Below are 27,556 nucleotides of genomic sequence, written 5' to 3'. Positions count from 1 at the left end.
GTTGCTGGTGAACGCAGCAGGCCAGGCAGCATCACTAGGAAGAGGTACAGTCTATGTTTCAGGCCGAGACCCTTCGTCAGGACTAACTGAAGGAAGAGTTAGTAAGAGACTCTTCCTTCAGTTAGTCCTGATGAAGGGTCTCAGCCTGAAACATCGACTGTACCTCTTCCTAGAGATGCTGTCTGGCCTGCTGCGTTCACCAGCAACTTTGATGTGTGTTGCCTGAATTTCCAGCATCTGCAGAATTCCTGTTGTTTACGTTTTTAAAAAAGGACTACTTCAGGCTTGTTTTGCCAACAACATCCAGGCACCAGTAAGCTACAGGACATGACACTCAGAGACTTGGGCTATATGTGTGACTGTATGTTTACTGCTATCTTATACGTGCTATATGTGCCTTGTGCTGTGTATGACTGTTGGTACTGCGATTTGCACCTTGGTCCCAGAGGAACACTGTTTTGTTGGTATTCATGAATGGTTGAGTGACAATTAAACTTGAGTCAGAGGAGCGAGAAAAAATACTGCCAGAGGATTTTGCGACCCAGGTGATTTCTTCTAGTTCATCAGCAAAACAACTTCTTCTTTTCTCATGTCTCATGTCTCTACTTTTCAAGGTGGCTGGGGGTGTGATGGAATCCGTGATCTACAGCTGCAGCTCAAATTACAGTTCTCCATGGGTGGCGGGTTCTTGGTCTCGGACTCACCATGCGGACATCGGTTTTGATCTCTCCAGGTGCAGCCTGGCCCTGTGGACAACCCAGTTCCTCACTGATGTCGCCGACTGAAGCATTGCAGGAGACAGAAACAAGAGACAGCAGATTGTGTGTGCTGCTGTCAGAAGAAGGCCCTTGCAATTGTGCAATCCCCTCTCTCTCTGTCTTTAGATGGTGAGTGAGAGCCATCTGGACTTGAGTCGGGGGGCTCTGAGAAGTGACGTGGCAGATTGTAACATTGAAACAGCGAGCTGCTGGTCTCCCACTCTCGTCTGCTACAGGAGCAATGTCTCTCTTTCCCTCGTCTGTCTGAGATGCCAAAGTGTTGGCGTGGACAGTAGATTTTTGATGGACTCTAGATCATGGTCTGTTAGAGGGCATTGCTGTTGCTTACATGGTGGGGAGAGGGGTTGGAGCTTTTGCTAGAGCAAGTGGGGGGAGGTGGAGGGGCAGGGTTGATGCTTTTGCTGCTGTTTGTGCCTGGGAGGATGAGGGGGGCTTTGGGGTTCTCACATTTCTGTCATTCATTCTTTGTTTTTTTTTGTATTGTGGATGTCTGTGAAGAGGAAGAATTTCACGCTGTATAGTGTATACATTCTCTAATATTGAATTGAACCATTGAAATGCTCGCAAGAAAATAAATCTCTAGGTAGTATATGATGACATATATGTACTTTTGTAATAAATTGACTTTGATTTTTGAACCTTTGTTGATCTCAACATCCTGGTGCAGATGAAATATGCTGAGTGTCTCTGTCTCCTTTTGGGCACTGAGGCACTGAATTCAAGATCCTCACTCGCCTTTATGGAGTATGGTGTGTTGGCATTCATCAACCGTGGGATTGAATTCAACAGCTGTGAGATAATGTTACAGCTATATAGGACCCTGGTCAGACCCCACTTGGAATACTGTGTTCAGTTCTGGTCGCCTCACTACAGGAAGGATGTGGAAACTATAGAGAGAGTGCCGAGAAGACTTATGAGGATGTTGCCTGGATTGGAGGGCATACCTTATGAGACTAGATTTAGTGTACATGGCCTTTTCTCCTTGGAGCGACAAAGGATGAGAGGTGACCTGATAGAGGTATATAAGATGATGAGGGGCATTGATTGTGTGGAAAGCCAAAGGCTTTTTCCCAGGGCTGAAATAGCTAACACGAGAGGGCATAATTTTAAGGTGCTTAGAAATAGGTACCGAGGGGATGACAGCGGGAAGTTTTTCACAGAGAGTGGTGGGTGCGTGGAATACACTGCCAGTGGCGGTGGTGGAAACAGATACAATAGGGTCTTTTAAGAGCCTCTTAGATAGGTACACGGAGCTTAGAAAAATAGAGGGCTATGCGCTAGGGAAATTCTAGGCAGTGTCTAGAGTAGGTTACATGGTTGGCACAACATTGTGGGCCAAAGGGCCTGTAATGTGCTGTAAATTTCTATGTTCTTTGTTCTAGGAGAGAAACAATTTCCTTACCTCCCCTGTCACCCTTATACCAATTACTTTGACTTCACTGTTAACTCTCCCCAAAGTTCTTTATTATTTTCAGTCCACTCGCTTTCACATTGTATCTGTCATCTGCCATTTAAAATCTGCTTGATCCACACGTCTTCTGCAATTCCCTTTAACCCATGACAGCGCTGCTTATAGTCTGTTCCTTGGGTCTCTATAAAGTCTCTTTTTATATTATCTCCTTTATAAGGACTAATTAAATACATCCCAATGTGTTCCCTTTAAACACTGGGTTACTTGAGTCACCTGATCTAGCTTCTTCATTCCCAAGTGACGCAGTGACACTTGCAAGATTTGCACTTAATTATCACAAACTATTCTCTATTTCAGTTAAAGCTATTCCAATTTGGCAGTGTGGCTATGAGTTACCTGTTATGTGTGGCTGGAGGGCATCCATGTCCAGGGCTTTGTTGCTGTCATCTGTCACGAGTCCAGGATACCGGCTTGCCCTGAGATGGACATTGATGAGGTTGAGTGGGAGCTCTCCCATCTGCACAAGTCAAGCCCAAAGCAGACAGAAGGAAAGTCTTCATTAATCCTTGATAACCAATGACTTACCAGAAACTCATGCAGCCATACTGCAAAGATTAGAGTGCCCAAACTCCCAAAATAATAAGGGAAATTTTACAAATCAGCAACATGACTAGATGATGACTATATGGTTATTCAAGCTAAACCATTCTTGAATCTGGGAATAACCTGATCCACCAAGGGGTTAGAGTTCTGATCCAGACAATGATGTTTTTCCTTGCTGCATATGTAAACTAAGAAAATTAAAAACACCAGGGAACTCATTCACATTCTCACAGTCTAACTGCTCTCATTCATTCACTGACCAGATAACCTTTTCAATGCTTTTCCCCATGGTTACCCTGTTCACCTTGTCAGTGATATTCAACCCCCCCCCCCCACTACCCTCACTGTATTGCAATGAGCTCCTTCCCAGTTCTCAATAAGGGTATTCAACTTGAAACATTAACCCTGCTCCTCTCTCTACAGATGCAACACGGTTCAGGCCCTTTGGCCCACAACGTTGTGCCAACCTTTTGATCTACTCTGTGTTTATTCTAACCCTTCCCTCCTACATAGCCCTCCGTTGTTTTCTATCATTCATTTGCCTATCTATGAGTTTCTTAAATGCTCTGATATATCTGCCTCTATCACTATTCCTAAGCAGGATGTTCCACACACTCACCATTCTCTGTGTAAAAACAAATAAATAAAAGAAAAGAAAAATCTACCTCTGACAAACCCCCTACATTTTTTTCCCAAATCACCTTAAAATTATGACCCCTCATATTAGTCATTTTCACCCCAGGAAAATCTCTCTGGCTATCCACTTTTATCTATGCTTCTTATCATCTTGTACACCTGTATCAAGTCATCTCTCATCCTCCTTCACTCTGGGGAGAAAAGGCTTAGCTCACCCAACCTATCCTCATAAAACATGCTCTCTAATCCAGACAGCATCCTGATAAGTCTCCTCTACTTCCCCTCTAAATCTTCCACATCTTTTCTATAATGAGGTGACCAGAACTGAACACATTATTCCATCTGTGGTCTGGCCAGGGTTGCATATAGCTGCAAATTTCCTTGTAACTCTTGAACTCAATTCCTCCAACAATGAAAGCCAACATACCAAATGCCTTCTCAACATCCCTATCAACTTGTGGATTGTCAGAATTTTAAATTTCCAGCATCTTCAGCCTTCTTTAAATTTTAATTGGCTCCTTCTATAATTTCTTTGTACAAACTGTATGCAATGTCTGCCAGCACGGCATCTCCCTCACAACTGATACAATTAATTACCATAAGACATAAGACAAAGGAGCAGAAGTCGGCCATTCGGCCCATCGAGTCTGCTCCGCTATTTTATCATGAGCTGATCCATTCTCCCATTTAGTCCCACTCCCCCGCTTTCTCACCATAACCTTTGATGCCCTGGCTACTCAGATACCTATCAATCTCTGCCTTAAATACACCCAATTACCTGAGAAGTTTTAGATCTTTTGAGGGGATAAAGTGCCATATAGGCTGGTTTTTCCTTTTTTCCAAATAACTCTGTGTGTAATTTGCTTGCAGTCCAGTAGATTGCACATCCAAATATGTTCATTCCTAAGGGACTGAGTGAGCATGGCCACAAAGTCATACAGCACAGAAACAGGGCTCTTGGCCCATCAAGTCCTTGCTGACCATTAAACCTCTGGTTACACTAATCCCTTGTTATTCTCAAACATCGATTACCCACCCAATTCTACAGCTCTCCTGGTCTCTCAGGGTAACTTGCAGTGGACACTTAAAATCCCAATCCACAAGTCATTAGGATGTGGGAAGAAATAGAGCATCTGAAAGGAGATGTGGGCCCTCATAGAAAGAATCAATACAAGCTCCACTCAGACAGCTTTGGGGGTCAGGTTTTAACCCAGGACCGCTGAGGCACAGTGCCAAGATACATGGCTCTGTTGTAGCTAGCATCTTATCACTAACACAAGAGATTCTGCAGATGCTGGAAATCCAGAGCAACACACAAAATGCTTGAGGGATCCAACAGGTCAGACAGCATCTATGGTCAATATATTGGACCTTCTTGATGAAGGGTCTCAGCCCAAAACATCAGCTATTTATTCCCTTCTATAGATGCTGCCTAGCCTGCTGAGTTCCTCCAGAATTCTGTGTGTTGCTCAAGTAATTTATCACTTGTGCTTTGTGGTTAATATGTCCAATTATTAAGGAAAGGATTCCAGCCATTCATTGTGGACAACAATACTTCATCCAATAACATTATGGCATGTGTTGCATTCACTAACAGATACTATGGATAGATTTGACAATAACATGCATTTCTACAAAGCTTCAAACATAGAAAAATGTTCTAAGATAATTCAATGTGGGGCAAGATTGAAACGGGACAAATATCGAGCCATGATGGGAGAGAGACCAGAGGTACCTGCTTGAAGAGTCAAACTGAATGGATCCTTAGGGATGGAGAAGCCAGTGGTGAAGTGAGTAGGTGTTTAGAATATAGAACACCTCAGCACACGACAGGCTCTTCAGCCCACGATGCTGTGCCAATCCCTTTAACCTGCTCCAAGATCAATCTTGCCGTTTCCTCTACATTGCCCTCCATTTTTCTGTCACCCATGTGCCTATCTAAGAGTTTCTTAAATGTCCCTAGTGTATCTGCCTCTAACACCATCCCAGTCAGCTCATTCCACACTGTGTAAAATAACTTGCCTCTAACATCCCCCCTATACGTTCTTTCAAGAAACTGAACTGTTGACCAATTACTTCTCTTTATTTTATTCCCAGATAGTCTTCACGAACATCCTCTCGGCCCTCTCCAATGCCAGCACATCCTTGATGCTCCTCAGGCATACTTCAAGATGCACCCTCTTCTCCCCTTCCTCAGAATGCTAAGGAAATTCAGCATGTCCCTGTTGACCCTAAGAGGTTTTTATAGATTCACTATAGAAAACATAATGTCTGGATGCATCACAAATTGCTACAGCAACTGCTCTGGCCAGGAAGACAAGACACTGCAGAGAGTAGTGGACACAGCTCAGCTCATCATGAAAACCAACATCCCCTCCATGGACTTCTCACTACTCCAGGAACAGCAAAAATAAGCAAAGCCCCTCCAACCCTGACCACTTTCTCTTCTCCCCACATTCCTCGGGTAGAAGATACAAAAGGTTAAACCTACCACACAAGGCTCAAGGACAGCTTCAATCCAACTCTTATAGACATCTGACTAGAATCCTTGCATGCTAAAGATGAACTCTCATCTCACAAAATCTATTTTTTTGGCTCTTGCACATTATTGTTCACCTGTACTACACTCTCTCTGTTACTGTAACACTATAGTTTGCATTCTGTTATTGCTTTTCTTTTTGTATTACCTCAATTCACTGATTTTTTGAAATGGTATGTGTCGATGGTGCACGAAACAAATCTCTGTAGCTCAGTACATGTGACAATAACCAAGCCAGTCACCAGGTACAAGTTAGCATTCCATTCTTGATGCCTTGTGGATGGACTCGATAACAGCACTCTGAACCAATACCTTACCTTGAAGTATGCCAGCACAGGGTGATTGTACGGCTGATACCCATTGTTCTGCTCAAACAGCACCTCTAGGCTGACTGCCTGATGTAGCTCAAGGCCTATGCTGCTGTCCCAGAAAAAGGCCACACGCTCTACCTCCTGTAGAAAGGGTGGAAGAAATATTGAGGTAGTCATGCATTTTCTTAAAATGAAAACTCATGCAAAGTGGATTTCAGATGTCTGTCTGGTGAACGTCTGTTACCCACGTGACTTCTAATTAATTTAGAGTCTTGAGGAACTCATCTGCATTCTCTGTGGAGGCTTCCTCTCCAGAGGAAGAAAGCTGAGAGGCAACACACACCAAAGTTGCTGCGTTCACCTGCAACTTTGATGTGTGTTGCTTGAATTTCCAGCATCTGCAGAATTCCTGTTGAAAGCTGAGAGGCAGATGGTATCTCAGATTGACAGCAGTTATGACAGATCACATCCAAGTACAATATGCACCAAATAACATTGGATAGGATAAACTTATGACATCAACAGGGAAAGTTGGGTGTTTCCCTTCAGTGGCAATGAAAAACCTTTGCCATTGACTCTTCCCAAAGTGAGGAGATTGGAATTGGATATATTGCTCCAAATGGGGTGGCTGGTTTATAAGGACTCGTCATACTTTCCCTTCTTTACGACCAAGAACCTCAAAAGGACCTCAGTTTTTGGATCCCTTAACCTTTCCCCCGCGCCCCCGCCGCATTTTTTTTCTTAAAACTCTTTTCAACCTGTCCTATTAACTTCAAAGATTTGTGCACATAAGCATCAGGCTTTCCTCAACCTGGACTCCTTTCAGAACTGCATTCTCTGTATATTCCAGCCTTTCCTCATTGTTTGCCCCACAGACTTCTGCATTAATTCTCATCGGCACATAAAACTTAAGTTCCTCATTGTCCTCAACGCTTTCTAGTTATACATATTTGTCAGTCCTGAGCTTGTGGCTTGAACACTCAAATCCAAGTCGTTATCACAGGTTTGGAAGCACAACATTACCAGAAATCAATATCTGGGAAACTGCTGTCAAATTTAAAAATAACTATTCATAACATATGAACAAAAATATTAGAGGTAATAGGCCACTCAGCCCCTCAATTCTGATGTGCCCTTCAATAATATCATTGCGACTCTTATTGCTGTCTCAACTGTACATTCATGTCTATCACTTCTACCCATTACGTTACGAACTGTAACGTTTTAGAAACAAAGCAGCAGCAAGAGATTTCATACTGAGTCAGGTTTTAATGTTAAAACCACTATCTTTATTAGTATCTACTTATAATATAGTACTCAACCAAGATAAACAAATGTTAACAATGTTATGTGTATATATGTTTGTAAATATAACTCCCAAACTATTGAGCTCGGGGGAACAAGGCTTAGAGTACTGAGATGGTAAAGTAGGAAAGTTCAGTAATCCACGAGACAAATGATGAGGGAGAGATATTTGTAATCCACATTGTAATGGAGAGAGAAGGTAAGTACGAAGTATTCCCAGGTTCCACGCTGGTAAAACGAGATAACAGTCGCCGTAGATCTTGTCCGTCGTGTTGTTTCAAGTCCACACATGAATTATCACCGAAAGTGACCTGTCACAGGAATATCGTCTTTCAGTGGTTACCACACAATGTACCCAGGCAAGGGCTACACAAGTGGTCCAAAAGATATCCCCAAAATCCACTCCTATGGATCATATGAAGTGACAGTCACACATTCGTTGTGCACTGTGTGCCGATGCTTAACCCACCCTTGTGGGCATAGGAGAGTTCTAAGCCTCTACTGCGACAAGCTGAAGCTACCGGCTTCCCCAGTCTCTCTCTACTACGACTAAAGGTCTCTCTCTCCCTCTCTATCTCTCTCTCTGTGTAAAAATCTGGCGCAAACTCCTGTAGCCTGTGACTGACGTCATGGTCCTGCCTCATTCAGGCGCTTAAAGCAGCAGTCCACAGTAAACGAAACCTGTGGGTTCGTGACACTTATCAAGAATCCATCTGCCTTTGCCTTAAAAATTTTCAAAGACTCTGCAGTCACTGCTCTTTGAGGATGAGAGTTTATGACTCCCTGGGTGAAAAAGTTATTCTTCATCACTGTCTTGAATGGACAGCTATTTATTTTTGAACAGTGACCTCTAATTGCACAGGAAGGTACTGAACATCTTCTCCACATCCACTTTGTCAATATCCTCAGGGATATCCTATGTTTTCTGCTTCCAAGCATACATTTTGTACAAGATGTTACTCCCTCTCTTATGCTTCTTGCTAACATGTTTATTCTGTGACAACTTATCAAGCATCTTTTTGAAGTCCATATACACATTTCAAGCATAATGTCCTAATCAATATTCTGTTGTGTTTTCAAAAAACTCTGGTGAGATAAAAGTGATTTACCTTTTATAAATCAGTGCTGACTTCCTTAAGTAACCTTATGCAAGTTAGTGATACTGTTGCAACACACACAAAATGCTGGACGAACTCAGCAGGTCAAGCAGCATTTATGGAAAGAGTATAGTTGTTGATCCTGCTGAAGGGCCTCAGCCCGAAACGTCGATTGTTTACTCTTTTCCATAGACGCTGCCTGGCTTGCTGAGCTCCTCCAGCCTTTTGCATGTGTTGCTTGGATTTCCAGCATCTGCAGATTTTCTCTTGTTTGTGATATGTTACTTTGGATTTTTGTTTCTAAAATCCACTACCCACTGAGATATAATTGGCTGGCTTATAGTTGCTGGAGGTTACTCGCTCCTCTTCTGAAAAAAAGTGCAAAATTTACAAAACATTGTTCTGTGCTAAAGGAAGATCACGTGATTATGACTGGTCCTTCTGCAAGTGGCATTCCTTCATCCCCCCGTGAACTTGAACTGACCCCATCTAGACTGGGTGACTAATCCACTTTATGTATATCTAATTTTACAAATGCATTCCATCTCAGTGGCAACATTTTCTTCCTTGGTAAAGATAATTTCAAAATATTCATGGTTTCTGCTTGATGAACAGGACCCAAAATAGCCCTATTTTTCCTTTAACTTTTCATTTAGCACATGTAATGCCCTGGTTAAGATTTTACTGGTAATAATGCAGAGTATTTCATTTAATAGCTTTCTGTAGAAGCAGTGTGTTCTGCTGGTAGTGTTGGGGTTATCGTTAAAGATAAGGGGTTGTGGTGTTTAACTTGGGAATGTCGAGTCAGTCAATTAGGATGGTGGAATTGGGAGAAGGTTCTAGAGGAAGCTGGGTGGAAAGGTTTTGTGACAGAGAAGAAGCTTGAGAGAACTAGCTGTAGGATTCAATTCAACTGGAATGTGCAATTCGATGGAGTCCAAGATGGGAAATGCTACCGGTGATCAGTGAATAGGAGTTGGTGCTGTGAATAAAATGGAAACATCCAGCTTTTGGAAGCTCTGAGCTCCAACCTTGTGCACATTTGACTGTTTAAAACATAATGGCCTTTTGTTTTTTCTTTCTTTTTCTTTCTTCTTTAATAACTGTTTGATTAAATTGACATTTATAAATACACCTTTTTTATAATTGTATGCAGTGTACGATCTATTATTTCTTAATGATGGATAATTGTGAGTGGACAGTATTCACATAGATCAGGGTTCAGGTGGTTGAGACATCCTAACTTCCCGATTTTGGTGGGACCCAAGTCATACTGACCCCAGAGTATGAGAAAAGTAGTTTTCTCAACACTGAGTAGCGAGAGGCTAACAAGCTGTGTTTCTATAGATGCCTAGTAAAAAGGGGTTTCATGCATGTTTGCCAATAGAAGGCCTCTGTTTTTCTTTTCAGAGTCACTGGCATAGAAACAGTCCATTTGGTCAATCACATCCACACTGACCTTCCATACTAATCTCACATGCCCATATTGAGATCATTTACTTCTAGTCTTGTCCAGGTAAGCCAAAATGCCTCTTAAATGTAATAATTGAATCCGACTCCATTAGCTAATGTGGCAGTATGCTCCATCTTGGGAAACACCTACTTCTGAAGCTACACCCAAAGAATTACAGCTCACATCAAACAGTCAAGTCTCTGAGAACAGTGATACCATCCGAGGAATTACAGGATGGACTGCTCAACTGTTCAACAATCTGCTGAAGGACAAGAAGTGCTCAGATGACCCTGTGACTCTTAATAAAGCATTTTAAACTTTAAATGTGACATTGTGTACTGAACCTGTATTAAGAATCTCTGAAACAGCTGGGCAATTCATTCCGTATGTTAATGAGAAACACTTGATAGCAGACAATTTAAAAACACGGAGACTGATAGCATCATGTTGGATATTACTCTGCCAAAGACGATTCCATATATTGATGGCTCCCCAATGATTGAGAGTGGGATTCAAATGGACGTTTCTGGAACCAATGGCACTGATCAGGTAACATGTCACTGCAACCAAAAGGACTCTTATCTGGGAAACAGTGAGAGTACATGTATGGAATCAGTCCTCCCTGACTGCTTAACAGCACTTAATGGGCATACCAGGCCTAGTCATGGCTGCCAGGCACATCCCCCGGGTCTGATGGGAAGTGCAGAGACCTGTACCCTGGGAAGGGCTGCTGATATCTTGCCTACGTGGTGCCCCACATGTGACACGTGGCATCATTACCTCAATGCCTTCTGTTCCAGCAGCACCAGAGGTCCATAACAGAGGCCGAGAGATTCTGGACGATTGCCTTTCTGGAATATGGGGCTGCAGGATTATCCTGGGAACTGATTGATATGGGATCCACTTTGGAGAAAATAGCGAATGAAATCACATATGCCTTTGATCAAACCCAGCAGAACTGATGACTGTTTGTACAGTAGCATTACAGAACAGAATGATTTTGAATGTTATTCCATCAGAAAAAGGGGGCATGTATGTTACTGGATGCATCAGAAAATACAACTAACTTGGCAAATCACATCTGAGAAACTAATAAAGAGATTAAGGAAGTAGTGGATCAGTTTCACAACTGTTACACTCCAGGAGTTGGATAGTGGCCATTCAAGGCATTGGGAGGATGGTGGACAACTATTCTGCATTATGGTATAACTATTGGCATTATAATAATTGTTATTCTTTTACAAATTTTGTGTGAAGTAACAGGACAAAGGAGAGGATATTAAGGAAAGGAATGGGTACTTGTTGAAGTGGACAGATGAAAAGGGAATTTTGGGTTGAGTTTTGAAACTGCATCATTGCTTTATATACATATATATGCACATTTCAATTACTTATTTAGTGAAATGTATTATGGTCATGAAATGACAAATAGGAGGGAATATGGAAGTGTACTTGTGGTTTCAAAATGGTATTTTAGTTTGTAACAAAATGGAACCTGTATTGTACCAGAGTGCTTTGTTAATAGTGTTTGTGCAACATTATGGCAATGGACTATGTGCATATGACAAACTGCAGAAAAACAAATGAATTCAGTTATTGGAAGAATGCCAATAGTCAATCAGATTATTAGAACACCCTGTCCTTAAACTGGCATGGGTAGATAATACTTGTGTATAAAAGAGTGACTATGCTGTCTGTTTTTAGAAGCTATCAATGGCTCTTGCACAGTAATGGTCTTCCCTTGCAGCAAGTAAAATAAACACGCGTATCATTGATCCACTCCGAGTTATTTGTTTGTTATAAGACGTAGTAAAAAGGTGCTCGACCACAGGGCATTCAGTGCACCCACCATTCTGTGTAATGAACTTACCTCTGACATAACCCCTACACTTTCCTCCAATTACATTTAAATTATGCCCCTCATATTAGCCCTTCTATGCTGGGAAAAGTCTCTAGTTATCCACTTGATCTATGCCTCTTAGCAACTTATACACCTCTATAAATTCACCCCTCATACTCCTTCAGTCCTAAGAGAAAATCCCTAGCTTATTCAACCTATCCTTATAAAATACTAATCAACCCGAGAAATTCTGCAGATGCTGAAAATCCAAAGCAACACACACAAAATGCTGGAGGAACTCAGCAGGTCAGGCAGCTTCTATGCAAATGAATAAACAGTAACAGTCTATGTTTTGGGCTGAGATCCTTCTTCAGGAATGGGAAGGAAGGGAAAGGTGACAGAATTACAGGAAGGTGGAGGTGAAGGAGGATAGCTAGAAGGTGATAGGTGAAGCCAGGAGGGCAGGAAAGGTAAAGGGCTGGAGAGGAAGTAATCTGATAGGAGAGGAGAGTGGACCATAGGAGAAAGAAAGGAGGAGGGGACTCAGGGGGAGGTGATATTCAGGTGGGAAGAAATAATGGACTAGAGTGGGGAATAGAAGAAGAGGGGAGAGAGGAGGGAAAACATTTTTTGCCGGAAGGAGAAATCGATATTCATGTCATCAGGTTGGAAGTTACACAGATGGAATATAAGGTGTTACTCCTCCATACTGAGAGTGGCCTCATCAAGAGGAGGTCATGGACCGCCATGTCAAAATGGTAAAATGGAGGTGCTTGACGAAGCAGTCTCCCAATTTGTGACAGATCTCACCAATGTAGAGGAAGCCGCATTGTGATCACTAGAAACACTGAGTGATCCCAGCAGATTTGCAGGTGAAGTGTTGCCTCACCTGAAGGGACTGTTTGGGGCCTTGAATGGAGGTGAGAGAGTAGGTGAATAAGCAGGTGTAGCAGTTTAGCTGCTTGCAGGAATAAGTATTGGGAGGGACAAATGGACAAGGGAATCATGGAGAGAGCAATATCTGTGGAAACCAGAGAGAGGTGGGAAGGTAAAGATATGTTCAGTGGTGGATCGCTTTGGAGATGGAAGAAGTTGTTGAGACTTATATGTGGAATGTGGAGGCTCATGATGTGGTAGATAAGGGTAAGAGGAACTCTATCCCTGTTAGGGCAGCAAGAAGATGGGATGACCGCAGATGTTCAGGAAGTGGAGGAGATATGGGTGAGGGCAATGTCATTGGTGGTAATATCACCTAAGATATTTGTTGTACCTGAGATTGTGCGGGTCTCCCTGGGTGTTCTAGTTTCATTCCATATTTCCAAAAGTCATGTTGTCTGGCAAGTTAATAGACTGGATTACCCCTTGTGTGGGTCAGTAGAGCTACAAAGAAATAAATGTGGGAATGGGGTTGATGGTGTTGCTCTGAGTGCTGCCGGATGGGATGGGACAAGGGGCTTATTTATTGTTGTAAGGAAATATGATGAAATAGAACCTGTCACTTAATGCACTTTTCCTGTTATGACCTTACTTCGACCAGTATCAAAATTCCCTTTCTCCCATAGTCCACTCTGCTCTACTATCTGATTCCTTCCTCCCAGCCCTTTATCTCTTCTGCCTATCACTCCAACTTCATGTCCCCCTCCCCCGCCCACTTACCTTCTCCCTCACCGGGCTTTACCTACTGTATCACCTGCCAGCTTGTACTCCTACCTCTTCCCTGCCTTCTTATTCTGGTTTTTTTCCACCTTCCCTTTCAGTCCTGATGAAGGGTCTTGGCCCAAAATGTCAATTGTTCATTCCTCTCCAAATATGCTGCCTGACCTACTGAATTCTTCCAGCATTTTGTTTGTTTTGCTCTAGATTTCCAGGATTTACAGAATGTTGTGTGTTTTTATTTGATAATGCCACGGACTTAGCCCATTTTGCTGCATTAATTTTCCAAATAAGGACAAAATGCTACTGTTTATCAAGAGGGCCTGATAATTTACAGTAGGTAAATAATTTTAACTTTGAGAGTACCTTTTCTTCTTCTCCAGGTGGGTTTTCCAACACCACATATTTCCAACTGCCCCGGCTGGCTTTCCATTCCTGCAGCGCAGTTATGGTGGGCTTCTCGAACTCCAGACAGAGCTGAGGAGAGCAAAAACTGCAGTTGATTGATAACATGATACACTTGGGAAGTGGTGCAAATTACAATATCTTGATCTATGAAGAAGAACCAGAGAGGATGCAGAAGAACATATAGGAAGATGAATCAATTATTTAGCCCCCTGAACCTGCTCCAACCTTCAACAAGACCATGGCTGCTTTACTTCAGACTTGTCCCTATATATGACCATAAGACAAAGGAGCACAATTAGGCCATATGGCCCATTGAGTCTGCTCCGCCATTCCATCATGGCTGATTTATTATCCCTGCCAATCCCATTCTGCTGCCTTCTCCCCATTTGCTTTGGTGTCCTTACTAATCAAGAAACTATCAACCTCTGCTTTAAATTTACCCAATAACCTGGCCTCCACAGCTTCCTGCAGCAATGAATTCCACAGATTCACCACTTTCTGGCTAAAGAAATTCCTCCTCATTGCTTTTCTCATGGGACATTTGTTCTAAAATTATCAATTCCATCATCTATATCATTGACATATACAGCAATGTGAAAAGAAGTGGACTCCACACCAACCCTTGCAGAACACAACTAGTCACCAGCAGCTCTACCCAGTGCCTGTAGTATTAAGAGATCTATTGATCTCAGGTTTGAATGCAGTCAATGATGGAGGCTGCAATTCGAGGGAATGTTGCACGCACTGGAGAACTTTACTGACAAGGAGAGATTGGCCAAGCCTAGGGTGTTGACTTTGGAACTGCTGTGGCCAGAGTGATGCCAACTTTCCCATCAGCAATTGAGAGGATACTCTACTGCCTAGGAAGGGATGTTGGAATTTGCAGAACATAGGCGCACATTGAAGGAAGTTCAACAACTGGCCAGTATCAAGAGAGAATATTACTGAGACAGTTTTACAGGTCTGTGGACTTTCCCACTGCAAACATCCAACTGTGTGCTATCTGGAGAACAGCAAACAGATGTCTGTGTTTGAGACTCAGCATCTTGTGGAAAAGTACAATATGAGAGATTACAAATCTCAAATAAACATTCTGGGAATTTAGGAACTAAATGGTTAAAATAATTGAAGGAAATCACCAGCAGCAACTTAAAGTTCAGGAAACAAATGTTTGCATGGATAAGGATTGGATTTAAGGCTGTATCAAAACAATAAAGAACTAAGCAAAGAATGGGCAGTATGAGATGAAATATATAAAGCTTGCCTTACATGATAACCTGTAATAGGGACTCCAGAGACCAGCCAGTGAAGAAGATAACCCTGAGTGAGGGACTGAGAGAAGAACTTGCCAAGATCGAACCCTGGCTAGGTGGGTGATTTCTGAATAAGAATAGGGGGTTTTAGAAGCTGGGAAAGTAAGCTAAAGAGTTATGCTAGCAACTAAGAGTTATGAAGCTAAAAAGTTAATGTTTTGTTTGAAACTATGTAGTGAATCCTTGAATCAACCAGGATTAATAAAGAAGGATAGTTATTGGGCAAAGACATTGTCTTGTCATGTTTTATTGGGTGCTGTATTTGTTGATAGTTGTTGGGTAAAGACAATGACTAGTTGTGTGTTTTATTAGGTCTTGTATTTACTTGGCAACAGAAGAGAGAAGGCTAAGAGATGATTTAACTGAGGTGTATAAATTATGAGAGAATGAACAGGAAGCACTGAATCCCCCCTTCCCTCATGAGGGATCAATAACCAGTAGACATAGATCGAAGGTACTTGGTAGAAAAATTAGGAAATGTGGTCCTGGTACTCAGTGCCTGAAGAAGTAGTGGAGGTAGAAATCGTCAACAACCTTAAGTTGCACCAGGATGAACATTTGAAAAACCACAATCTGCTGGACCTCAGAGCTGGGAAGTGGGATCAACCTTCAGTCACTCTAGTTGGCCAGCATGGACATAAAGCTTCCTCCAGTTGCTATTTGCTTGGATTTTGTGGGAGAATTGTACTTCTGGAACTCTTTTGGACTCCTTGACATGCAACTTAGATGCAGTCTAATCAGTTTTATGTGAGAAAACAATGTATCCATTCTGCAGAACAGCAAATTCCCAGGAATAGTGGAGAAGTAAATTAATCTAGTTTAGATGACAAAAGTCTATCTCATTCAGAACTGGCCAGTTCCTCTGTAATACTGGCTGTTTTTTCTCACTCTGTTAGCACAACCTGAACTGTGGGGCATGATGTCGTACAGCCATACATTTTGCAGCTTTGAATTACAGTATATTCTCACAGCAACTCTGCAGTCACCCTATCAGAGAGATTCACTTTTTCCTATCCAGCCACCATATATCTTCCTCCTCTCCCCACACACACACTCACTGCAATTTAAATCATCTTAGGTTCTCCCTTTCCCAGTTCTGAGGATGTGTCTTCAAACTGAAACATTAGTTCCCTTTCCACAGAAACAGCCTTTTCTGTTTTAACCACATTGTAATAATATTGCTTATATGGACTAATATCACTAGTTCACTGAAAGACACTCTGTTTTTCTTTAAATCAAACTGTGATCATGAGTAATAACAAACAAAAAAAATAGTTAGGGCCTTGGTTTAACTTCTCTTCCAAGGATTTTACCATTGATGCTCTAGTCCAGAGTATTAAACTAAATTAGATGCGTGAAATGTGTAGATATAGAGGCAAGATTACTACCAAACTTACAATCAATTTCCACCATTAATCCGCCTAACCTTTCTTGTCCAATCGTTGACTCAAACCCATTCATATAATTCCCTTTGTCCAATAATTAGGCGCCGGTCTTAAGGAGGGAGGTACCGTCATGAGTTCTGGGGGACTGTACAGTGAGCTGTAAAACATTGAGCTCCAAAGTTTCTAGAGCATCTATATTTACTAATTGTTGTCTTAATTAGAGTTGTAAGAGCCCTTACATTTTCTGTTCAATCTTATCAAGTTTATTTTGACTGGCACGTGTTTTCCACATACTGTGCTTTTTGCAGGGTCCTTCTGTCACGGTGTGCACTGACAGTATCGGAACCCAAGTGCAGAGGAAGTACAGTTTCTGGAGTAGACACCCTGACATTTATTCATAATAATTCCAAAAGAACATTGGTAGCTTGGACAAATGGCGTAAGAAGTAACAATCTCAAAATATTGTGTCAAGGAAGGTCTCTTGACACAATATGTAGATAAGCATACAAGAAGAGAGACTGTACTTGATTTGGTATTGGGAAATGAACCTGGTTAGGTGTCAGATCTCTCAGTGGGAGAGCATTTTGGAGATAGTGATCATAATTCTATCTCCTTTACAAAGTATTGGAGAAAGATAGGAACAGACAAGTTAGAAAAACGTTTAATTGGAATAACGGGAATTATGAGGCTACCAGGCAGGAACTTGGAAGCTTAAATTGGGAACAGATGTTCTCAGGGAAGGTACGGAAGAAATGTGGCAAATGTTCAGGGGATATTTGTGCAGAGTTCTGCATAGGTACGTTCCAATGAGACAGGGAAGTCATGGTAGGGTACAGGAACCATGGTGTACAAAGGCTGTAGTAAATCTAGTCAAGAAGAAAAGAAAAGCTTACGAAAGGTTCAGAGAGCTAGGTAATGTTAGAGATCTAGAAGATTATAAGGCTAACAGGAAGGAGCTTAAGAAGGAAATCAGGAGAGCCAGAAGGGGCCATGAGAAGGCCTTGGCAGGCAGGATTAAGGAAAACCCCAAGGTATTCTACAAGTACGTGAAGAGCAAGAGGATAAGATGTGAAAGAATAGGACCTATCAAGTGTGACAGTGGGAAAGTGTGAATGGAACCTGAGGAAATAACAGAGGTACTTAATGAATACCTTACTTCAGTATTCACAATGGAAAAGGATCTTGGTGATTGTAGTGATGACCTGCAGTGGACTGAAAAGCTTGAGCATGTAGATATTAGGAAAGAGGATGTGCTGGAGATTTTGGAAAGTATCAAGTTGGATAAGTCGCCGGGTCCGGATGAGATGTACCCCAGGCTACTGTGGGAAGCGAGGGAGGAGATCGCCGAGCCTCTGGCGATGATTTTTCATTATCTATGGGGATAGGAGAGGTTCTGGAAGATTGGAGGGTTGGGGATGTTTTTCCCTCATTCAAGAAAGGCAGTAGAGATAGCCCAGGAAATTACAGACCAGTGAGTCTTACTTCAGTGCTTGGTAAGTTGATGGAGAAGATTCTGAGAGTCAGGAATTATGAACATTTGGAGAGGAAATAGTCTGCATGGCTTTGTCAAGGGCAGGTCGTGCCTTACGAGCCTGATTGGATTTCTTGAGGATGTGACTAAACACATTGATGAAGGAAGAGCAGTAGATGTAGTGTACATGGATTTCAGCAAGGCATTCAATAAGGTACCCCATGCAAGGCTTATTGAGAAAGTAAGGGGGCATGGGATCCAAGGAGATATTGCTTTGTGGATCCAGAACTGGCTTGCCCACAGAAGGCAAAGAGTGGTTGTAGCCTCTGCATGGAGGTTGGTGACTAATGGTGTGCCTCAGGGATCTGTTCTGGGACCCTTACTCTTCGTGATTTTTATAAATGACCTGGATGAGGAAGTGAGGGATGGGTTAGTAAGTTTGGAAAGCAGTGAAATCATCGGACAAAGTCAGCATGGATTTGTGAAAGGAAAATCATGTCTGACGAATCTCATACAATTTTTTGAGGATGTAACTAGTAGAGTGGATAGGGGAGAACCAGTGGATGTGGTATATTTGGATTTTCAAAAGGCTTTTGACAAGGTCCCACACAGGAGATTAGTGTGCAAACTTAAAGCACACGGTATTGGGGGTAAGGTATTGATGTGGATAGAGAATTGGTTAGCAGACAGGAAGCAAAGAGTGGGAATAAACGGGACCTTTTCAGAATGGCAGGCGGTGACTAGTGGGGTACCGCAAGGCTCAGTGCTGGGACCCCAGTTGTTTACAATATATATTAATGACTTGGATGAGGGAATTAAATGCAACATCTCCAAGTTTGCGGATGACACGAAGCTGGGTGGCAGTGTTAGCTGTGAGGAGGATGCTAAGAGGATGCAGAGTGACTTGGATAGGTTGGGTGAGTGGGCAAATTCATGGCAGATGCAATTTAATGTGGATAAATGTGAAGTTATCCACTTTGGTGGCAAAAATAGGAAAACAGATTATTATCTGAATGGTGGCCGATTAGGAAAAGGGGAGGTGCAACGAGACCTGGGTGTCATTATACACCAGTCATTGAAAGTGGGCATGCAGGTACAGCAGGCGGTGAAAAAGGCAAATGGTATGCTGGCATTTATAGCGAGAGGATTCGAGTACAGGAGCAGGGAGGTACTACTGCAGTTGTACAAGGCCTTGGTGAGACCACACCTGGAGTATTGTGTGCAGTTTTGGTCCCCTAATCTGAGGAAGGACATCCTTGCCATAGAGGGAGTACAAAGAAGGTTCACCAGATTGATTCCTGGGATGGCAGGACTTTCATATGAAGAAAGACTGGATGAACTAGGCTTGTACTCGTTGGAATTTAGAAGATTGAGGGGGGATCTGATTGAAACATATAAAATCCTAAAGGGATTGGACAGGCTAGATGCAGGAAGATTGTTCCCGATGTTGGGGAAGTCCAGAACGAGGGGTCACAGTTTGAGGATAAAAGGGAAGCCTTTTAGGACCGAGATTAGGAAAAACTTCTTCACACAGAGAGTGGTGAATCTGTGGAATTCTCTGCCACAGGAAACAGTTGAGGCCAGTTCATTGGCTATATTTAAGAGGGAGTTAGATATGGCCCTTGTGGCTACGGGGATCAGGGGGTATGGAGGGAAGGCTGGTGCAGGGTTCTGAGTTGGATGATCAGCCATGATCATAATAAATGGCGGTGCAGGCTCGAAGGGCCGAATGGCCTACTCCTGCACCTATTTTCTATGTTTCTATGTTTACTGATAACACAAAAGTTGAGGGTGCTGTGGATAGTGGCTGTCAGAGGTTGCAGCGGGACATTGATAGGATGCAAAACTGGGCTGAGAAGTGGCAGATGGAGTTCAACCCAGATAAATGTGAAGTGGTTCATTTTGGTAGGTCAAATATGATGGCAGAATTTAGTATTAATCGTAAGACTCTTGGCAGTGTGGAGGATCAGAGGGATCTTGGGATCCGAGTCCATAGGATGCTCAAAGCAGCTGCGAAGGTTGACTCTGTGGTTAAGAAGGCATACGGTGTATTGGCCTTCATCAATCACAGAGTTGAATTTCGGAGCTGAGAGGTAATGTTGCAGCTATATAGGAACTTGGTCAGACCCCACTTGGAGTACTGTGCTCAGTTCTGGTCGCCTCGCTACAGGAAGGATGTGGAAACCATATAAAAGGTGCAGAGGAGATTTACAAGGATATTGCCTGGATTGGGGAGTATGCCTTATGAAAACAGGTTGAGTGAACTCAGCCTTTTCTCCTTGGAGTGATGGAGGATGAGAGGTGACCTGATAGAGGTGTATAAGATGGTGAGAGGAATTGATCATGTGGATAGTCAGAGGCTTTTTCCCAGGGCTGATATGGCTGCCACAGGAGGGTACAGGTTTAAGGTGCTTGGGAGTAGGTACAGAGGAGATGTCAAGGGTAGGTTTTTTTTACGCAGAGGGTGGTGAGTGCGTGGAATGGGCTTCCAGTAATGGTGGTGGAGGTGGATTCGATAGGGTCTTTTAAGAGACTTTTGGATAGGTACATGGAGCTTAGAAAAATAGAGGGCTATGGGTAACCATAGATCTTCTTGATCTTCTTCATCTTCTTCACTGAACCATAGAAACTACAGCACAGAAACAGGCCCTTTGGCCCTTCTTGGTTGTGCCGAACCATTTTCTGCCTAGTCCCACTGACCTGCACATGGACCATATCCCTCCATACACCTCCCATCCATGTATCTGTCTAATTTATTCTTAAATGTTAAAAAAGAACCCGCATTTACCACCTCGTCTGGCAGCTCATTCCATACTCCCACCACTCTCTGTGTGAAGAAGCCCCCCCTAATGTTCCTTTTAAACTTTTCCCCCCTCACCCTTAACCCTGGTAATTTCTAAAGTTCGGCACAACTTTGTGGGCCAAAGGGCCTGTATTGTGCTGTAGGTATTCTATATTTTTCTATGTTTCTAAAATTAGCGCATGCAATTAGTGCTAATTGGGAGTCCACTTTAAATTATCACAATATCAGAAAACTTGTGCCAGTCAAATCTTGACAAAATTAAACTGAAAGCACAAGGGCTTTATGACTCCATTTAAGACAACAATTAACAAATATATGTGCTCTGGAAACTTTGGAGCCCAATGAACTACAGCTTGCTGTGTAGGAATAACGGGAATCCATCTATCAGATCACTTTTGTCCAATTACTAAGTAACACCAATCCACCTAATCCCGCTTGTTCAATCAATGGCACTGATCCAACAGTTCCTCATCCAATTTCCACTGAACACTGATCCACCTTGCCCATCACAGACAGGGACTAAACCAGAAAAAAACCTTGTTCCATCACTGACTAGAAATTAAACGACAAGCTCTTTTATTCAATCTCTCACAGACGCTAAGACACCGAATCCTTTGCAACTGAATTCCTGCAGGTACTAAACCATGAAATCTTTTGTTTCAATCGCAGACAGATATTTAATGCCTCCCTGTGTTTGGGTATTTTATTTGTTGAGGATGAGACTACTGCTCATTTCTCCTTACCTCTCTGGCCCTGTCCTACTCCCACAAATCCTGACAACAGGACTGAAGGGTGACCTTCTCCAAGACCTTTTCCAGTGATGCTCTGTAATCAGTCAGAAAGGAAAATCTGTGTGAGAGCAGGAGTGGCAAGGAGGTGACTTAATCCTAAGGATTTGTCATCATCCATGGGTGGAAATATTTAGCTTTTATTCCATCGTTCCTTATGTTTAAAATTCAGGTGTATGGTGGAACAAGAAAATGCAACCACTCAACTACCACCATTAAGGTTCAGAGTCTGCTATATCTCTCTGATGTGTATTAATCTTTGACAGCACTCAATAATAAGATTCCCCCTTAGCCTGGCAAATCCTAGACTATGATAACACTATTCTGCTTACATTTTTGACAACACCCTACCTCAAATTCAGAATCAGGTTTAATATCACTGCAATATGCTGTGAAATTTGTTGTTAGGCAGAGGCAGTACATTGAAATGTTAATAGTAAATTACAATAAGTATATTAAATATGTATTTTAAAAGTTAAATTAAATAAATAGTGCAAAGAGAGAGAAAAACTGGTGAGGTAGCATTCATGGGTTCAATGTCCATTCAGAAATCCAGTAGCAGAGGGGAAGAAGCTGTTCCCGAATCATTGGACGGGTGCCTTCAGGCTTCAGTACTTTCTTCCTGCTGGTAGCAGTGAGAACAGGGCATGTCCTGAGTGATGGGTGTCTTTAATGAGGCACCTTTTTGAGGCATCACTCCTTGAAGATGGCCTGGATTCTGTAAAGGCTAATGTCATAGAGGAGCTGACTGAGTTTACAACTTTCTGCAGCTTATTTTGATTCTGTGTAGTGTTCTCTCCCACACCACCCCCCACCCCACGCCCCCCCCGTACCAGATGATGATGATGCAGCGAGTTAGAATGCTCTCTACAGTGCATCTGTAGGAATTCGCAAGTGTCTTTGGTGACATACCAAATCTCCTCAAACTCCTAATGAAATACCGCCCCAGTTTTATTTAAACCCTTTTGAAGAGAAATGAGAGTTTTAAAGAGAAGTAAATGGGGAAGCACATCACTGGCCACAATATTAATAGCTCCACTGATGAATGTTTGCTTGCGGAGTAGACTTACCGTCTCCCTCACACTGTTTCCTGGGCAAGCTGCTAGAGCTGACTAACTTCCTTGGAAATATAAAGAATAGCAGCAGAAGTAAACTGAAGTAGTGAAGCACTCAGTATGATCATGGCTAATCATCCATACTTATTCCTGTGTTTCAGCTTTTCCCTGTAACTTTTGATCCCTCTACTCATTAGAACAGTAACTAACTCTTTCTTAAACATATTTCTTGTTATGGCATCAAGAGCTTTCTGTGGTAGTGAATGACACAGGTTCACCACACTCTGGAAGAAAAAAATTCTCCTCAGCCTAAAACAACTCACTCCATATTCCCCGGTTCTGGACTCCATGACCTCAGGGAACATCCTTTCTGCATCGATCTTTCCAGCCCCATTGGAATTTTATAGGTTCCTTTAAGTTCTTCTCTCATTCTCCTAGTGACTAAAAGCCTAATGGATACAAATGGATATAAAATGCTCAAGGAACTCAGCACGTGAGGCAGAATCTAGGGAGAGTTATAAATAGTCAACTTTTTGGGCTAGAACCCTTCACCAGGAGCCCTGATGAAGTGTCTCTGTCTGAAACATCGACTCTTTTCCCCACTCCATATATATTACCTGACCTGCTGAGTTCCTCCAGCATTTTGTGTGCATTTCTCTGGATTTCTAGCATCTGCAGAAACTCTTGTGTCATTGTCTGATTGACACAACCTGTCTTTCGTATTAGTCCTGCCTACCAAGGATCAGTCTTGAGAGTCTTATATTAACAACTTCCACAGCAAGAACATCATTCTCAGGAGTTACACAGCTAATAATGTAAACCACAATGCAAAAACTAGACAAATCCTCTACCTAAAGCCAGCAAGAGCTGAGGTCAATATCTCCCAGCAAATGTTGTGGAAAGAACTCTCTGTGTTTGAGTGTGTCGCTGATGGCATTTCCTGTTCAACCACTGACAGGTCGGAACCGTTGATGTGCACTTTATGGTTGTCCATATATCTGTTGGTAAATGGATTGCATTATGCCATTTCAGCCCCCTCTAGATTATGAGTGCCTAGCTATTGTTCATCTGCAAGCTTCCCGAGAAAGGATGGACTTACCCACATCCTGGCCATTGGCCAAATTTTTTTGCTGACGATGTTAGATGAAGCAAGTGGCTGCAGGTCTACAGACACACTGGATAAACTAACATAAATAATACTTTCTCGGGGGTAGCTAGACCTGGTGAAATTTTATCCTACATCAGGGTGTTGGTAGAGGAGGAACTAAACAGCAAGATAACTGTTTCAGCCCTGAATCTCCCATGGGAACAAAGATCAAGTAAATCTGCTCTTTGGATAGTGGATTAAAGGCCAGGAGTCTTCCTGGGAGTGGAATCTGTAGTCCAGATTCAGATATATTTATCACACGTATATCAAAGCAGAAAATGAAATGTGTCATTTGTGCCAGCAACCAACACACCTACAGATGGGTTAGGGGCAGCCCACAAGTGTCACTGCACTATCCGGCATCAACATAGCAACACAGAACACAAGTAAGAGATCAACAACGGCAAAACAAGCCCAGTCATCCCTCTGATCCTCCCTCTCAACCACCCACCCACACACAGACAATTCTTCCATTTCAATACAGGCCTCAGGGCCTCCAGTCTCCAGGTTTCAACGTATGGACTCCCGATCTACCTTCAGTTTCAATCTTTTATATTGACCTCCCGACTAGCTGACGACAGGACACCAGAGTCCAGGCATGCCAAATGACCAGCCTTCGTGCCTCTTCATGTCTCCTGCTCACATGAATATCCGATCCCAGGACCCATAAACCTGGGACAACCTAACATCCATGGATGCTCTTCATCACCTATCCAAGTTGCTGGCCTTCAACTGCAGAGTGGAGGCCCAGATGTGAATGTTGTTCATCACATGACCACGTCGCTGGCCTTCAAGCGCAGAGCAGAGGACTGGACTCTGGATATTACTTATCACCCGTTTATGTCCCTGGACTTTGAGTGCGGAGCAACGGCCTGATCTCTAACTCCTCCACATCTCTCTCCCCAAGGTCTGATCAGACCTCTAACTCCACCACGTCACTGTACCTAAACCCCATCTCTGTCCCCAAAACCATTCTACGAATTTAAGATACAACTAAGACTGAGGCACAATCTTGATGGAGATGCAGCACGGTACCATCTTAAATGAATTGAAAGTCTGAGGCCTTTTTTGCTCTTCAAAATCACTCTAACTGAAATAATGAGAGGACTGCCACTCTGGAATCCATAAATTAATTCAGGAATGAAAGCAGGTATGTAGACAGTATAAAACAGCAAGGAATGCCTCAGTGGTACCATAACTCTGTGGCATCTGAATTTAGCACTAGATTGAGTTTTGGAATGTGCCACTAATCCTGGAAATCCAAATAATTAAAAAGAGAGCACATTCAAGGGCTGGGGGTGAATGACCTGAATTCTTGCTGGATATTTTTACAATGAAGTCGTTCTGGATTAAATGTACATCACAGATCCTAGTCCATCAAGATCAGAGCCTCTAAAGCAAAAATTTGGTCTGACCAGAGGTTAGGATGGAAGGAATGTGAGACAATGGTGACAGATGAGGCAGTTGGGAACATTGTTTATGTAGGACACACGAGGATAAGATGTTAAACTCAGAAAGGTCACTAACTCTGTTAAGCCTATTCCTTCTACACTGTTATTCACTTGTTCTGAGACAGTTATGATCTCTAAAAATATATACTTTATATATTTCTTATTATAATTTAGAGAACATGTTATTATTTATTTATTTATTGAGATTCAGCATGACCTTTCAAGCCATGCTGCATAGCAATGCCCTGATTTAATCTGAGCCTAACCAGGGACTATTAACCAACCTGCTCTGGGAGGGAACTGGAGCACAAGGTAAATATACAACCTCTTTACAGGCAACGGCATGAACTGAACCAGCATCGCCTGTACAGTAAAGGATTGCACTAACCACTATGCTACCGTCATGTATTCGGCTGTACTGCTGTCACAAAACACCAAATTTCACGACATGCAGTACGTCAGTGTAAATAAATCTGATTCTATGAGTTTTGTTTCTAATGCTTACAAAACCTAAAGCAAGATATTTCTTTGTTTATTGCTTTTTAACATTGCTTAATTGCACATTCCACTGAGTGATCCAAATACACTGGACTAAAAATTCATGCACACTAGTGTTGTGATATTGAAAATCGCATTATGGTAAAGTGAAGCAACTTTGCCATAATTTTGAGTCTTGGCACTAGTCACTAATGTGTTGTGCTCAATTTTCCTGTTCCCAAGTGCTGTCTATCTTGTGTTAATTTTGCCCTAATACAACAAAACATAAAATTTCCCATGACTGAGATTTTCAGTAATACTATTATGAAAATGACCTTGTTGTTCATCCCCATGCACTAGCGTCTTCACCATCGACGACAACTTCAAAAGGTGATGCCTCAAAAAGGCAGTTTCCATCATTAAGACTCCCATCACCTAGGACATGTTCTTTTTTTATTACTACCATCAGAGAAGAGGTACAGAAGCCTTAAGATACACATTCAATGTTTTAGCAACAGCTTCTTCTCCAACCATCTTACCACCCCCCAGCCATCATACATTTGTATTTGCCAATGGGGAATGAACCAACCCAGGAATACTACTTCATAATTTTGCACTCCTTTGCACTACTTATTTAATTTTGCACTACTTATTTAACTTCTCAGAATATATATTTCTTATTGTAATTTACAGAAGTTTTTAATGTATTACAATGTACTGTTGCCGCAAACAACAAATATCATGACAAATGCCAATGATATTATATCCTGATTCTGATTCTAATGAATTAAAGTTATGAGGAGAAACTAACAAGGCTAGCATACCTTTCTTTTCAACAATGAAGAATAAGAGAATATTACTTTGAGGTGTACAAAGTTTTGACAGACTTCGGCAAGACATACAGAAAACTCAAGAGGACTCAGTTACGTTAGTTAGTGTAAGAATTAGAGGGATGGTGATTCAATTTCTTTCAGCCAAAATATATGTAGTGTCTGAGGCTCAGAATTAAATCAAAATTGAAGTCTCCAGTCATAATGAGATGACTGATAGAACCATAGAACCGTAGAACCATAGAAACTACAGCACAGAAACAGGCCTTTTGGACCTTCTTGGCTGTGCCGAACCATTTTCTGCCTAGTCCCACTGACCTGCACACGGACCATATCCCTCCATACACCTCCCATTCATGTATCTGTCCAATTTATTCTTAAATGTTAAAAAAGAACCTGCATTTACTACCTCGTCTTGTAGCTCATTCCATACTCCCACCACTATCTGTGTGAAGAAGCCCCCCACTAACGTTCCCTTTAAACTTTTCCCCCCTCACCCTTAACCCATGTCCTCTGGTTTTTTTCTCCCCTTGCTCAGTGGAAAAAGCTTGCTTGCATACCCATCATAATTTTATATACCTCTATCAAATCTCCCCTCATTCTTCTACACTCCAGGGAATAAAGTCCTAACCTATTCAACCTTTCTCTGTAACTGAGTTTCTCAAGTCCTGGCAACATCCTTGTAAACCTTCTCTGCACTCTTTCAACCTTATTTATATCCTTCCTGTAATTTAGTGACCAAAACTGAACACAATACTCCAGATTCGGCCTCACCAATGCCTTATACAACCTCATCATAAC

At 42.2% G+C, this 27,556-nt stretch overlaps 1 protein-coding gene across 5 annotated transcripts in view; it reads right to left on the bottom strand.

Annotated features, from left to right (window-relative positions):
* LOC134356079 (endonuclease/exonuclease/phosphatase family domain-containing protein 1-like) overlaps positions 1-27,556 on the bottom strand; it is a 68,859-nt gene that overhangs the window by 9,141 nt on the left and 32,162 nt on the right. For all 5 annotated transcript variants that reach the window (XM_063066644.1, XM_063066645.1, XM_063066642.1 and 2 more), the window contains 3 exons: positions 13,994-14,104; positions 6,286-6,420; positions 2,587-2,707 (listed from right to left, as the gene is read on the bottom strand). In XM_063066644.1, the coding sequence (XP_062922714.1) occupies positions 2,587-2,707; positions 6,286-6,420; positions 13,994-14,104 (367 nt within the window). The remainder of the gene's footprint in view (positions 1-2,586; positions 2,708-6,285; positions 6,421-13,993; positions 14,105-27,556) is intronic.

This window comes from Mobula hypostoma, chromosome 14, assembly GCF_963921235.1.
Source record: "Mobula hypostoma chromosome 14, sMobHyp1.1, whole genome shotgun sequence".
Taxonomy (NCBI): Eukaryota; Metazoa; Chordata; class Chondrichthyes; order Myliobatiformes; family Myliobatidae; genus Mobula; species Mobula hypostoma.
Note: the sequence above shows the minus strand (reverse complement) of the source record. Positions and strands in the feature narration are given on the sequence as shown.